Here is a 16123-nt window from a genome sequence, read left to right on the forward strand (position 1 = left end):
GCTGGGAAGTGTCTGAGGGCAGATTTGAACCTAGGACCTCCCGTCTCTAGGCCTGACTCTCAATCCACTGAGCTACCCAGATGCCCGATGAATTTTATTTTTACATGTGATGAGTTAGAAATGCCTCCAGAGCACCCAGTTTGAATGTCTAATGGGCATTCCCTGGTGTAGGACTGGAAGGAGATTAGAGCAAGATAGATAGATGTAGGCGTTATCTTCATAGTCATCTTCATGACCATTAAACCCAGGAGAGCTGATGTCATTATGAAAAAGCATACGGAGAAAAGATGAATCAGGACAGAAGCGTGGGGTACACCCAGTGTTAAGGGACATGATAGAGTTAATGATCCAGAAAAGGAGATTGACAAAGGGAGGTTGTGATGAGCATCATAATGCTTGCCTTCATGGGTGGGAGAGGGCCTTGAGGGAGGGGGAGAGAGTTTGGAACTAAAAATTAAGGAAATGAGTTTTTAAAAATTGTACCTAATTGTTTTGTTTTTGTTTTGTAAAGAATGGTCATGCAGGTAGAAGGAGAAGGTGGGGAGAACAGGGTCCCAAAGACCCAGACGAGGGACTGTCCAAGAAAAGAGGATGGTCAATAGTGGAAAATGAAGTACTGGGGTCAGAAAGGAAGAGGATTAAAAATGATGTCCTTTATTATGAATAGATTCAATATGTAGACTCTCAGACTAACAGTCAGAGAATTGGTTTACTAGAGCTTATGCAATTTGCAGTTGGAATTATATCCTTTGTTGGGGCAGCACCTACTGGTGAAGCAAGATATTGTGACCAGTTCTATTAGGCAAGACAGATATCTTTACAAAAGGAAGCATAATTCCAGCATACTGCCTAGAAATCATCTTCACCTTGCCAGTTTATAAGCCCAAGGTTAGGACAGGGAGGTGGTACAGTGGATAGAGTGCCAGGTTAGATACTTTCTAGCTGTGTGATCCTGGGCAAGTCACTTAACTCAGTTGGCCTCAGTTTCTTTATCTGTAAAAGGAGCTAGAGAAGGAAATAGCAAACCACTGCAATACCTTAGCTGTGTGACTCTGGGCAAGTCACTTCACCCTGTGGGCCCCAGTTTCCTCATCTGTAAAATTGAGCTGGAGAAGGAAATGGCTAACCACTCCAGTATCTTTGCCAAGAAAAGTCCAGAAAGGGGTCACAAAGAACTGGAAATGACTGAACAAATGAATTGACTTCAAGGCATTCCTGTCTCCTATCTCTCCTCTTCTCCCTGTCTCCCCACCCCATCAGTGTCTTCTTTCTCAAAGGATCATGTATATACTTATTAGTGCACTTGCTGCATCCCTTGGGGAATGTAAGTTCCTCCAGTGCAGCACTCCATCTCCTGGTGCAAATGGTAACAGTTTTATGCCTTTAGGCTTAGAATATACTCCTCATTAGTTGTTTCTGTACCCCTAGCGTCTAATACAGTACTTTGCACATTACTAGGCACTATAGTTAAGCCAATAGGCATATCCTGTGTCAAAGAGTTTTTTAATTTTTAATTTTGTATATAATGCTAAAGATTATTTCTGCAAGGTTCTTCTCCCTCCCTTCTCCACTATACATGTGTTCCTTTTTTAAAAAAATCCTTATCTTACATCTTAGAATCCCTACGGTGTATTGGCTCCAAGGCAGAAGAGTGGTAAGGGCTAGGCAATGGGGGTTAAGTGACTTGCCCAGGGTCACACAGCTAGGAAGTGTCTGAGGACAAAATTGAACCCAGGACTTCCCGTCTCTCTAGGTCTGGCACTCAATCCACTGAGCCACCCAAGTGCTTCTACACTTGTGTTCTTACACGGGGTTGGCTTTCTTTATCTTCTGAAACTTAAAAATATATTTGGGTTCTAAAAGAAGATTTGTCCTCCTTCCCTTCTAGACCTTTCAAACATATTTGGAACTGATGGAAGATAAAGGTTTTAGAATCCTGTTACATCATGGCTTCTTCCCAGCCTCTTTGTTCTTTGTTTAATGGCCAACTAATCAGACCCAGAGAGAGAAGGATCACTCTCTTCTCGAGCCCAAGGCAAGACAGTGATTGTGGTGTAGTGGGGTCTGGGTTCATATCCTGGCTCTGCTAGCTATTTAATAACTGTGTGATCTTGGGCAAATTATTTAACTTTTGGGGGTCCTTATTTGTAAAAATGAAGAAATTGGTCTGGATCATCTCCAAAGTCCCTTATAGCTCTAAATTCTATGATCCCTTTATTAGACTATTTAGAATTCAGTTTATGAATGGGAAAGAAGGGGCTGACAGATTTATATGGTGGAGAGGACCTTTGGTCTTAAGGGTCCAAAGACCTGAGTTAGAGTCTATTTCCTGTGTGATCTTGGATGATTCACTTAATTGCCCTAAGCCTCAGTTTACTCTTCTGTAAAATGCGAGAGTCAAAGCTCTCTAAGATCCCTTTTGGCTCCAACTTTCCATGTGTCTGTAAATCTATAAATTTCATGTAGATGAAAACCTCCTAAATCAAGACGGTTTCTAGCCTGGCAGTCAAATCTTCCAGAGCTGCAGTGCTTTCAACACTGGTGCAGAGGTATGATTTTGCTAGGAACATGGAATTTTAGAGGCGGGATCATGTTGTTATTAAGTCATTTCATTCATGTCTGATTCTTTGTGACCCCCATTTGGAGTTGTTCTTGGCAAAGATGGTGGAGTGGTTGGCCGTTTCCTTCTTCAGCTCATTTTACAGATGAGGAAACTGAAGCCAATAAGGTTGATTGACTTACCAGGGCCACATAGCCCGTCTGAGGCTAGATTTGAACTTGGGTCTTCCTGAGTCCAAGCCTGGTTCTCTATCCACTGTGTATTCTAACTTCCCCAGAGGGCTTAGAGATCTCTTTTTCAGTTCCTTCATTTTAGGAATAAAGTCTCAGAAAAGGGAAATGATTTGTCCAAGATCATAAACAAAATGTCATAATTTTTTCTATTTTTTTTTTTTTGGTAATTCCTTCCTTTTTGCTGAGGAGAAAATATTCAGTTCTGTGGAGGTATTTTAGAAATGTTTGTTGTCTGACTGGATGAATGATTGATTGATTAGAGAAATCAAAGATAATTTAAAAACCTGGGTGAGAATCATAAGAAAACAAAATAAATCAATCTGGATGTTCTAAGCTTAATTTACTCCACGTTCCATGAATGTTAATATTTGGCACAAAATAGATACCAGTCTGCTGAATGAATAAAACAGCTAGAAAGTCAAAATTTGTTCCATAATTTAATTATTTATATAAAAATAGCTAGAATGGCTACTTGCTCAGTAACAATTACACATCAAAAATGATTTTGACTCTCATTTAATTGAATGAAAGAGAAATGGCTACAGATACTTCCTAGCTGTGTGAACCTGGGCAAGTCACTTAACCCCTTTTACCTAGCTCTTGCTGGTCCTAAGACAGAAGGTAAGGGTTTTTTAAGGGAGGGGAACCCAAAGAGAAAGCCAGAAACACTCACTGAGGTCTTTGACAAAAGTTGAATAGAATCAATGAATTATAGAATTGGAGAGACTCTAACCTAATTTCTCACCATGTACAGAAATCCCCTTTGACAGTCTCCCTGATGGGGGCCACCAGTTTCCACACAAATATTTTCAGTGATGGGGAACTCACTACCTGTTTAAAAAATCTACTCCATTGCTGGATGGCTTTGATTATTGGGCAGTTCTTCCTTAGGTGGAAGTGAAATCTATTTCCTTGAAATTTCACTCCGAGTCTCTCAATTCTGTGCTTTGGCAAAACAAACCTAATCCCTCTTCTATGACAGTCTGTCTGATTTTAAAAAATTTTGATCACATCTTCTCTCTGCCCCAAAGGCATCTCTTTGAGTTTAGCAAGCTCTATTTCTTTAACCGACCTTTGGATGTGTCAGTGGCAAGGCATGGTTTTTGAGTGCTTACACCCATTCTGGTTGCCTGTCTAGGCACCTACTCTAACTTTTCTCTTCCCAAAACACAGTACCCAGAATTGAGCTCAAAAGTCCAGATGTGGCCTAGCTAGTGACCATCAGTTCCCTTATTCTGGGCATTATGCTTATGCTAATTAATAATAATAGCAAATGCTATAAATGCATACTTTTATTAACAAGTTAATAAAATTACATAAAGTCAAGACACTGTGTTAAATCCTTTTACAAATATTATCTCCTTTGATCTTCACGACAACCCTGAAAGGTAGGTGCCATTATTATCCCCATTTTACAGAGAAGAAAACTGAGGCAAACAGAAGTCAAATGACTTGCCCAGGGTCACATAGTAAGGGTCTGAGGCTGGGTTAGAATTCAGATCTTCCTGACTCCAGGTCCAGTATCCTATTCAGTGTTACCTAACTGCCTTAACTTAATTCAGTCTAAGATGCTAAGACATTCTTTTGACTGCCCAAGAGCCATAATAGAAACAAACAAACAAATAAACAAGCAAGCAAGCAAACAAATAAATAAATAAGGCTGTTTTTTCTTTTAGCAAAAAAGTCAATAGTCAGCTTCTTAGCTTCTCTGGCTGAAAATCAGGGGAAAAAAAGATTAGCCACCCCTTAACCCCTTAAAAGGAACCAGGTACATCACCAGTTCTTTCTTCTTATTGGCTTTCTTATTGTTCTCCTTAGCTAAGTTCTGATGTTGGATAATGGCTTCTTCCCGGCATAGCTTCCCTTGCAGTCTATGGTACTCTGACTTAGCCAGCCTCTCCTCTAATTCTTTTTCTTGTATTTTCTTTTGCCGTTCTACAAATTCCGAGTAGCCTTTGTATCCTTGCAGGAGATCCTCAACTCTGGTGGTAGGAGAGGAGGAATAATGAGAAAAATGATTAAGATACTAAATCCCAACTTCTTACTAGTCAGTTCATCTCTTTGAGCCTTAGTTTCCCCATCTGTAAAAAAAAAAAAAGGACAAACACTTATTTGCACTCTCAATTTCACAGGGTTTTTTTTGAGGACAGTATTATGGAAATGGATTTTTGTTAGGGGATATGATACCTAAGTAACAGGTGTTAGAAGTGGTTATTTGATTAACGAACATTTACTGAGTGTGGAAGCCACTCTCCTAGGTACTGTGTCATCATGAAACACGATTCTTGCCTCCAGGGAGTTCACACTCTAGCTGGAGGAGACACAACAGGTATATATTACACAGCAAATAGAAAACAATGTGTAAATAAATGAAAACCAAGATCATAAAATAAATGAATGAAAAATAAATGAAATGATAAATGAATGAAAAATAAATGAAATGATAAATGAATGAAAAATAAATGAAACAAATGAAAATCAATATCATAAAAATGCATATATAGCAGGCATTCACCGAGGAAGGGGCTGGACCCTTCTCCTTTAGGGAGAGAGAGATGGGGCTAAGTTTTCCATCAGAGGCTCTCCAAGACTCAAGTAGGATCATCAATGGGCACTCCATAAAAGTACAATTATAGATGAAATGATGCCATGGGGAAGGTTAGCTCTGTGGTGATATTTAAGAAGTATTTGGGGAGGCGTAAAAGAGGAATAATACCTGTGAGCATCAATGAGAATGAGAAGAGAGAGAGGGCTGTAGTTTCCTGAATATAAATGCCTATTTTCAGAGGGAAAGTTTGACTCCAACTCTGTATGGCTAGATAACAAACTTGTTTTCCATAGTTGCTGGCCTGACCCATGTTGGCTTAATAAAGTACTTAGAGAAACTGAGGTTTTCTCTGTAGTCACCCTTGGAATCTGGAAGGGTGTGACGAAGAGGAAGAATAAGGAGAAATACTTTTCCTTGGGCAACTATAATTTAGCCTATAAAAGAACAAAATCAGTATCGGTAGAGATCTGAGATAGTGATTAGAGTAGATGGGACTGAACAGGACTGGGCTGACTTGGGTTGCAGTCCCTGGACATACCAACAGGCTCCAGGTATATCCAGAATATTAAAGTCTAGAATGATCCGAGTTCTGTGTTGAATGACGATAATTTAAAGCTATGTGGTGTGTCAAGAAGAAGGTCAAAAAGAGGGAGAGGACCATTGATTAGGGATGCTTGAGATGACACAGATGACAATAAAAGAGGCACTCATTAATCCTTGGTTACTTCTTTTTTCCTTTCTAAGGAGAATTATTATGGTAGGTAGAAATAAAAAAGGATGGTTAACTGGGAATTGAAATTCAAGATAAGTAAGGAGATCAACCAATCAATAAACATTTATTAAGTGTTTCAGGAACTGTGCTACACACTGAGTATACAAAAAGAGTAAAAAAAACAAAACAGTGGTTGCCCTCAAAAAGCTTACAGTCTAAAGTGGAAATGGTAAAAGAGAGCGAGTCTAGCCACTCTGAGTGAGTCTAAGTCATTAGGGAGAAGCGAACCTATACCTTCTATAAGAGGTGCCTGATGTGATGTCTGATTGGCATTTTTTTTTATCATCCACAAAGATATCATGACAGAATAGCAAATGTTATCGATGAAATTTAGATAAATGTTACTTACCACATTGTCCTGATCTACCAGCAGAGTCAGAAAAGGAAATAAAATTAGTTTTATGAGACTTATTGATGAATTCAAGCTAGCTCTTAGCATTCCCAACTTCACTTTCTAAATGCTCACAAATCAATCCTTTCATAAACCATCCCAGATTTTTTCCAGGAATCAAAGTCAAGCTCTCCAGCCAGTAGTTTGTATGTTCTACCCAATTCCCTTTTTAAATGAAAATTAGGGCATTTTCCTTCTTTAATCTTATGTTACCTCTCCCATTCCTCAAAAGCTTTCCTAAAATGTAAGTTTATCTATGATCTCCTCTATTCAGTGAACTCTAGTAGCTCCCTGTCACCTATAGGAGCAAATATAAACATCTCTGTTAGGCATTCAAAGCCTTTCACATCCTTACTCCAACTTATATTTCCATCCGTATTCCATATGAAGCTTCTTCATATACTCTATGGGCCAGTCAGACTTGCTTTTTAGTTCTTCTTCATACATGATACTCCATCTCCACTCTCTAGTCTAGACCTTTGTATAGACTGGTCCCCATGCCTAGAATGCACCTCTCTTCCCCCTGCTATGACCTCTTAAGGCTCTTTAGTTTCCCTTTAAGGCTTAATTCGGGTACCATCTTTTAACTTGATTCTTCTTTTCTTGATCCTTCATAGTGTTTAATAAATGTTTATTGATTGACAAAGAAAACTGTACATTCCCTTCCTTTAAAGAAAAGGGCAAATGGCGCAAAAGGCATTTGGAACTTGCCCATAGTTGTCTGCATACTGTCTCCTTTAATATATTAAATAAATATTTTATATTATATATTTAATGATTATATAATACTAAATAATAGTAAATATATATTAAACAATGATTTTCTTGAGGGGAGGAACCATTTTTTGTCTTTCTTTATATCCCTATCACTTAGTACAATGATTGACATAATCACCAAGCATTATTAAAATGCTTGGGGATTTGACTATTGTCCATATTTAGCAATATGAGACAGCGTGGTCTTGGAATGAAGCCAACTAGAATTCAAGTTCTGACTCTGACATATAGTAGTTGTGGGACCAATGGCAAACCATTTTATCACTCAGTGCCCAAGGCAATTGTCATGACTATAAATTATAGAGGAAGTTACCATATGAGGATATCCCCATACTAATGAAATCACAAGTCTTCCTCCCCTTCCCCTCTCAAAAAATATCATTGGACTAGTGATATTCCATTAAGTTCATATACCACAATATTTCAAATTTCACAGCTGGTTCAACCGCTCCCTGATGACTGGACATCAAGGTGGTTCTGAATCTTTGCTATCAAAGATAATGCTGAATAGTAGCCCCATTCACAGCAAAGAAGCATTGAAAAAGCTAAAAAATATAGAAATTTAGAAATTAGAAAAAATTAGAAATATAGGTATATGCTGTATAGCTATAGATATCTAGAATCATAGTTAGAAAGGTGCAAAGAGACCTTGATGTTATGTAGTCCAACCTCTTCCTAATACAAATAAGGAAACTAAGGTCCGGAGAAGATAAGGAAGTTGCCCAAAGCACAAAGATACAGGCAGAGTCAGGTTGGGTGTTGGTGAGGTACCACTGATGTCATTGCAAAATGATATTGATGGGGACAACTTTATGAGGATGTGAATGTAAGAGGATGCAGAGTGATGTAGGAGTGTATATGGATATACTTTTGAGCTGAATGGTTTTCTTTCTCTTCCTACCCATAATATCACCTCTTTACAAGTAAGGGAACAGGAAGGGGTAGCATTAATGATCAGGTAGGGGTAGGGTGACTTAAGAGTCATAGAATTACACAATTTAACAGTAGGAAGTAGTCTTGGGGCCATCTGGTTTATCTTATGCCTGGACAGGGTTTACTTCTGTGAAAGCCCTGACGAGCTGGATGACTTTCAGGGAGAGGCAAGCTACCATCTTCCAAAGCAGCACATTCTACTTTTGGATGGTTCTAATATTCCACCCCGCCTTTTTTTCTCCCTTCCCTTTGTGTAAAGAATTCTTGTTGAGGAACTTCTACTAATCAGTTCCTTCTCTTCAAATTATTGTCCGAGGGTCCCCTGAAAAGGGAAGTGACTTGTACAGGTTCACAGAGCCAGGAACAGAACCCAGATTTTTTTTTCTCATTTTTTCTCATTTTTTCCTCATTTTTTCCTAATACGAAGTCCAAATCTGACTCTTTGAATTCTATCTGTTGCTCCTAGTTCTGTCTTATGGGGCCAAGTTTAGCAAATATAATCCCTTATAGACATCCACATCTGACATAAGTCTTGGGTTCACTTGGGATGCCCAAAGATTATCAATATCTTCCCTAATAATCAAAATAATAGCCCATGCTAAGCATTTTACAATTATCATTTCATTTGATCCTAAAAATCACTTCTTGGCCTTTTTGGCTAAGATCAAGTATAGTACCATTTAATCCTCACAACCACCCTGCAAAATGGGGGCTATTATTATCCACATTTTACAGATGAGGAAACTGAGGCAAACACAGGTTAAAGGACTTGCCCAGGGTCATAGAGCTAGTAAGGATCTGAAGCTATACTTGAATTCAGGTCTTCCTGACTTTCAGTGATCTATCTATCCCTTGCAATAGCCAACTGCCCAGCTTGCTAAGTCTCCTAGTTTCCTAAATGTTAGTGATCAGACTCGATAAAATGGTTCTGATGTGGGCTGACCAGGGCTCTCATCGCTCATTTTGGTTTCTGTGCTTTTATCGATTCAACTAAAGTTGGTCAAATGTGCTTTTGTTGAATGTGAATGAGTAGGCAGGGAAAACTCTGCCAGTCTGAGTGTTTTTGCCCTGGGAGTTGGTCTTTCTTTTAAACTTTCATTTTTCTATAATGAACTATTAAGTGCATTTAATGATATCATTACATTGATTATGCACAGCCACAGGGAGGGCACATGACTTGGGTCTTTTTCTCATATTCAATCCACCAAAGAGTTTATGGGAAAATGAGGCTTTTACAATGCAATAATTTGACATTACTAGAAAATGGAAAGAAAGATTTATCTTATTTCAGGCATGGATTTATGCTCGAATATCAACTGAAAAGGACATTTTTTTTCTTTATCCCCAGTCTTCTGGGACTGGGGCATTTTCATTATATTCATTAGCAGTAAGGAAATTTGGCTACAGAGGCAGCCTAGCCCGTAGAGACCCTTGATGAATAGGAAACTTATTCTCTGAGAAATGCTATATAGGGCTGATCTCCAACAGGAATCACATTTATAAAGAGATAATCCCAAAGTCTCCTTGACACGTTTGTCAACTGATTAGAAAGTCCTGCCTCTAGTTGGATCGTTTAGGGAGGCAGTGCCGTTAAGCTGTTGCAAATAGGCCTAATGAGGACACTCATCAATTGATAGCTTCATGCCAGTGCTCTCTAGCCAATTTAATACTTCATTAACCTTTCCTCAGGCTCTACCAACAACTTTTCAAATACAGTGAAATCATCCAGATCCACTGAGGCTTCCATCTTCTGTGGGAGACACTGAAAAATGGCAGAGGCCCTAGGAATTCCTTGAAGCATGTGTTCAAAATGGTGGAACCCTATTGGGCAGCTGAAGGTCATCTTCCTTTCTTCCTCTGCCTTGAGGATGATAGTACTAAGAATTACTGGCTGCCTAGCAACCAGCTCAGGCATCTTGAACTCAAGGCATGGTGTACTGATCTACCTTAGTAATTCTCTTGCTTCAAGACTGATTATCTTTCTGGAGAAAGAACTGTTGGAGTTGAACTGATTTGGATTAAAGCATACTTACTATTTCTCACATCAGTGTATTTATGGTTTTATTTGGAGGTTTTGGTTTTGTATGAGTGTACTGTTACAACAGTGACCTATATGGAAGTGTGTTTTGCATGCTAATAAAACTAAAGTTTTTTAAAAAGCCAATTATCTTCACACAACTGGATCTTTCTGGCATTTTCTCTTATCACCACCAAGAGTGAAAGATTCTGATTCCAGGATTCTGTGTTGATGTTGTTCTTAAAGTCTTCTAACTCAGTGAGGAAATTTTTCTGAGGCCTAAAAAAGGCCAAGAGTTGTTAAGAGGGATTGTGTGTGTTGTGCATCCCACTCACACAGTGAGAACATGCCAGATTTTGTGTTAAGCCTTCAGGTAATGGAGAGTCGCCCAGAAGCTGCACTTCTCTGAATTAGGTGGATATCTCTCTGGTGCTTGCATGCCCTCTGCAGCCTCTGGTTTCTATCTCCTTAAATGTTTCTAAAAGGAATTAGCTTGTTAGGGTGTCCAGGTGTTGATCCTCTGCATGATGCTTTCAGGGCTGCCAGTCCTTTTTAACAAGTTGGGAGTTTATTTCATAGATATTTCCAGGTACTGGCATATTAAAGAAGGTAATTATTAGAGGAATGTGGCAACGGCAAGAGGAAACCCTAAGTGAGAGTGTTAGATTTGCTAGAGAATTCTGGTCTGAAGCCAGAGGAGGAAAAGTCTTCTCTTGATAGTGGCAGGAGCAAGACACAAGTCATTTTTTGACTGTGTGTTCATTTTCTCCTTTCTCCTTTCCAGTATCCTGCTTAAGATTTCCCTTAACCCATCTTTCTTATAAGAGTTTGCACCCTGCCTCCCACCACGCCAATGTACCTCTCTACTAGGGTAGCGTCATGGCCCACTATGGTCTGTATCAACTCAACTTGTGAAGGATTTAATTCCCAAAAAGAACCAAGGGATTATTTTATATGTCCATAGGGCATAACTAGAACCAATGAACAGAAACCATAGGGAGACTGACTTCACTGTATGTTGTCTGGGGGTCTTCAAGAATATAACAGGATGCCTAGAGACATAATAACATAATGTGTCCTGGTTTCCCAACTCCTAGTCTGCCCCTGCACAGTAACATGGATGCTCAAGATCTTTTTGTACTCTTGGCTGGGATATTCTTTTTTCTATATATAATGCCTCTGGGGAGATCAGAACTTGCCTGGCAGGCTTTCTCATCATAGATTCCCCATATTGGTACTGCTACAAGAGGGGAAGCCCTAGGACCCAGAACAAATATTTATTTATCTAGTGGGTCTGCCAACCCTAGCCTGGAGAAAAGAAGATTTGGGGGGACAATGATAGCTTTCTTTGAATGTTTCTTCTTGGGGAAAGGTGACTTGTTTCTCTTTAATTCCAAAAGGTACCACTAGAAGCAATGGGTGGAAATTAGGAGTGAGGTAAACCTTGGGTCAATGAAAGGAAAACTTTTCTAATAATCGGAGAGTTTCCCAGTGCTAGAGGTCTTTAAGGAAATGGTCACTTGCTGGAGATATAATAGAGGGAATTTCTGATCAGAAATAAGTTTGATTAGAAGCTCTCTATGGCAAACCACTTTGATATCTCTGCCAAGAAAACCTCAAATGGGTCACCAAGAGTCAGATACAACTGAACCCAACAACAAAGGAATTCCCTTTCCAAGAGTGAAGTTCTGTGATTGCATGACCCTCCTTCCCCTTCCTCCTATTCCCACCGTTAGCCCTGCCACCTAGTACTGAAAGGACATGCTTTCTAGGTCAGTACCTCTGAAGCTCCTTCTCTGCTTTCTGTTGGTACAGGGCCTCCTCTCGGTACAGTGCTGCGGCATTCAGTCTCACAGGGATGTTGTCGGGCTGCGAGAGAAAGCAAGGCACAGAACTTGGATTAGTCACTAGAGTCCCAACAGTTAGGACCCAAATGCTTCCAAAAGAAAAAGAAAGCTAAGGCTGGCATTTCTGTCACCTCAGATCCCCTCCAGGAGAAGACACAAATGGGGCTTGATGCTTGCATCGAAGGCTCTTAGTGGACCACTGCTAAGACCTGCCAGATAAACTAAACATTTTTAATATTTTTCTTGACACAGAGAGTGTTGAAGGTTCATAAGAGCAGGTGGTATGGTCGACTACTCTGACCACCCTGCCCCTTAGTGGGATCTCTCTCTCTTTTCCCTCTGAGCTCATAGAGCATTTTCAGTCTGTGCCATCCATTTGCTTCTTGGCCATCTATTGATTGTCTTTTGATGGGTGAGTGGTTTCTCTCTCCAACTATTCTGTGAGCTCCTTGAAGGGCTTTGCCCTGTGTATCTTTATAACCCCACGGGGCCTCAGGCAGGGTAAATACTCAATGGAGAGCATAGATTTGTTCATGGATTGATTGATTGATTATCAGTAGATTTTGCAAAGGGAAATAAGGGATAAGGGAAAAGTATATTTCCTATCAAGATGCGAAATAAATAGTAAGTGCCTACTACGTGTAAGGTATTGTGCTGAGTACTAGGGATATAAAGATGAAAGAAGCCTTGGTTCTGACCTTAAAAAACTCACAATCCATCAAGGAGAGTTTACGTGTACACAGATGAATAGGAAAGAAGGAAGAGTGTATGTTATAGGGGTAAAAGAGAGATCCAGGCAAAAGGCTCTAGGAAAATTGAGAAAGGAGAGAGATCACTTTTAGCTTGGGGAATCTGGGAAGCCATTTAAAATTCTATCTGATGTCCCAATAAAACTCCAAGAGAGTAGCCCAATAGGAAGGCTGGATTTGAATTGGTAATCCAAAGGCACTGGGGCATTTGGGGACCTTTGAGCCCTAACAGAAAATCCATCCTCAGAACTATTTCTTTTTCCATTTAATTTTTCTTAAACCCTTCCGTCTTGGTATCAATTCTAAGATGGAAGAGTGGTAAGGACTAGGCAAATGGGGTTAAGTGATTTGTTCAGGGTCATACAGCTAGGAAGCATTTGAGGTCAGATTTGAACCCAGATTTGAATCCACTGTCCTATCTAACTGCTCCCTCACAACTATTTCCAGGGCAAAATCCTCATATAATTTCTGCATATAGCCTGAAAACTTTTAATTTCCTCTTACCCCTTCCCCAAACCTCATACTATGTTCCAAATAAATTTCACTATTTTACTACCCCTAGAAAGCAAAGGCAAATAGCAGCTTTGGTGCTAAATGCTTTGGTCATTACAGAACTTCCCTTCTAAATGATCATCTCTCAATTTCTATCCTATTAGTCCTAGAAAATAGTTCCCCTTTCAACCTAGCACTTACTAGCTGTGTGAGGCAAAGGCACAAATGAGACAGTATCTGACTGACTTCATACAGCAAATATAAGTGGCTGAGTGTGACAATTAGAGAAGCTTTGAGAAGATTTTATGCTAGTCTCAAAAAAGCATAAACATAAATAATATTAAATAAAAATAGCAGAAAACATTTTTAAATGAAAGAGTCCAGGGTGCCTGGGAAGGCAAGAAATCTTAGTTGCTAATGTAAAATCAATTATTTGTAAGTTTTTTAAAACAAGCAACATTATAGAATATACATATTCAACAAACATTTATCAAGGGGCCACCATCTGTGAAAGCTAAGGGAATAATATTCAGGAATAATTTTTCTTTTAAAAAAATCAATTCTGGTATTTGGGGTTTTGGTCTTATAAGATTGCTCTCTTACAAAAATGAATAATATGGAAACAGACTTTGAGTGATAATACAAGTATAACCCAGTGGAATTGCTTGTTGACTCTAGGAGGGGAGAGGGAAGAGAGGAGGGAGACAACATGAATCATGTAATCTTGGAAAACTTATGTATAGATTTATTGCTGGAATAAAATAAAGAGAAAAAAATCAATTCTGGGATTTATGGCTACTAAGAAGGGTTTTTTTTCCTCCTTGAATCAAAAAAAGTGACTGTGTCTCAAATTGGGTTGCCAAACAGGATTCCACAGAACTTAGAGAGACTAAAGGGGAAGGCAGAACAGAACAAGCAGGCAGAGAACTTATGGTTAATGCATAGAGTTGCCCCAGTGGGCCCCTCTTCTGGTACTCTGACCTGATAGCCTCTTCCCTCCCTTGGGCGACTCTTCTGTGGGCTATTTCCTTGCAGGCCTCTTCCCAGCTGCCTGTGACTAGCCCTTGTAACCCAGCTGTGGTAGTTTAGAGCTCTTTACGCCTGGCAGTGGCCCTACTCAGCCTGACCGCTCCTGCTCCTGTGATGGGACCTCATTCCTTGCTAGTTATGAATACATGCAGCCCCTTCAGTATTGTGGAGTTTTTCTTTATTAAACCCAGCTCTGGGGAAATTCAATGAGAATATCACATTTACATCATCGGGGTTCCTTAGAAGTAAACGCTGAGATGTCCTGTGGTCAGGCCTCTTCATCACTGATTCTATGAAGTATGTGTTTCTGGTTCTGAGTAGGGGTGGGTGGGTATCACTGGTCCAAGGGAGGCATTATGTCTTATCCTCTGGATTTCCTGGAGAACAGAGTTCTCCTGAGAGCCCCAGTCTTTGTGGATTGTTAGGGCGGGGCAGTTGGGAACTGGGCCCTGGGCCAAGGAGAGTTGAGACACACTGGGTGCTGATCTGGGATGAAGGGCTGGCTCTCAGGCTTATCTGTTTGAGATATAGCACTCCTGTTTCACCAGAAGAAAGAGTAAAATGACGATATGATCTTCAGGGATTCTTGACTTGGAGTCCATTGACTTCATTTTTTTAAACCTATTTTTAAATTTTTTTTTAATTTAAAATTTTTTTCCTATGATTCTTGTTGACTTCCTCCCTTCTTTCTGCCCTCCTAGAGTTGACAAGCAATTCCACTGGGTTATACATACATTATCACTCAAAACCCATTTCCATATTATTCATTTTCATCAACTTCATTTAAAAAAATACTCATTGTTGCATTTAAATACAATTGGTATCCTTTAGTCCTAAATATTTTGTGAATTTAAAAATAATATTCTGCTATCCATTTCCAGAGAAAGAAATGTTGGTGTCAGATGCAAATCAAAGCATATTTATTTATGGTTTTATTTGGGGGTTTTGGTTTTGTATGATTATTCTTTTATAGCAATGACCAATATGGAAGTATGTTTTGCATGATAATACATATATAACCCAGAAAAAAAATTAAAAACAAAAATAACATTCTGAGGAGTCCAAAGGCTTCACCAGACAGACAAAGTGGTCCATGACAACAAAAGGGTTAAGAATTCCCATTCTAGGGGACAGCTGGGTGGCTCAATGGATTGAGAGCCAGGTCCAGAGATGGGAGATCCTGGGTTCAAATATGGCTTCAGACACTTCCCAGCTGTGTGACCCTGGGCAAGTCACTTGACCCTCATTGCCTAGCCCATACCACTCTTTTGCCTTGGAACCAATATACAGTTTTGATTCTAAGAAGGAAGGGATGGGTTTAAAAAAAAAAGAATTCCTGCTCTAAGTTCTCTGGCCCCCTCAACTTTGCCCTGTATTTTTCTGTCCCTTTGATCTTGTATAGCATATAAGTTTGCACCTTTTGGTAAACTTAGCATGTATCCTGGCTATTTGGATATGTGTCTGATCCCCCTGTTAAGGGGATTTTGTTGTTTAATCATTTTTTCATGAGCCCATTTGAGGTTTTCTTGGCAAAGACATTGGAGTAGTTTGTCATTTTCTTCTCTAGTTTATGTGACAGATGGGGAAATTAATTAAGGGAACTCAGGAAGATGTCTTTCTGACTCCAGGTCTAGCACTCTATCTACTGGATCACCTAGCTGCTAAGCAGAGGCAAGCCATTATTATTATTATTATTATCATCATCATTATTATTATTATCATTATTATTTTTTTTAAACTGTTACCTTCCATCTTAGAATTAATACTATGTATTG

General features: G+C 39.4%; 1 protein-coding gene across 1 annotated transcript in view; it reads right to left on the reverse strand.

The window, feature by feature from the left end:
• Positions 1 to 16123, reverse strand: part of CFAP99 (cilia and flagella associated protein 99) — a 166342-nt gene that overhangs the window by 30129 nt on the left and 120090 nt on the right. Inside the window, exons 8-9 of the mRNA XM_044681773.1 lie at positions 12012 to 12100; positions 4571 to 4775 (exon numbers count right to left, since the gene is read on the reverse strand). Of these exons, the coding sequence (XP_044537708.1) occupies positions 4571 to 4775; positions 12012 to 12100 (294 nt within the window). The remainder of the gene's footprint in view (positions 1 to 4570; positions 4776 to 12011; positions 12101 to 16123) is intronic.

The sequence above is a fragment of the Gracilinanus agilis genome, chromosome 6 (genome assembly GCF_016433145.1).
Source record: "Gracilinanus agilis isolate LMUSP501 chromosome 6, AgileGrace, whole genome shotgun sequence".
NCBI lineage: Eukaryota > Metazoa > Chordata > Mammalia > Didelphimorphia > Didelphidae > Gracilinanus > Gracilinanus agilis.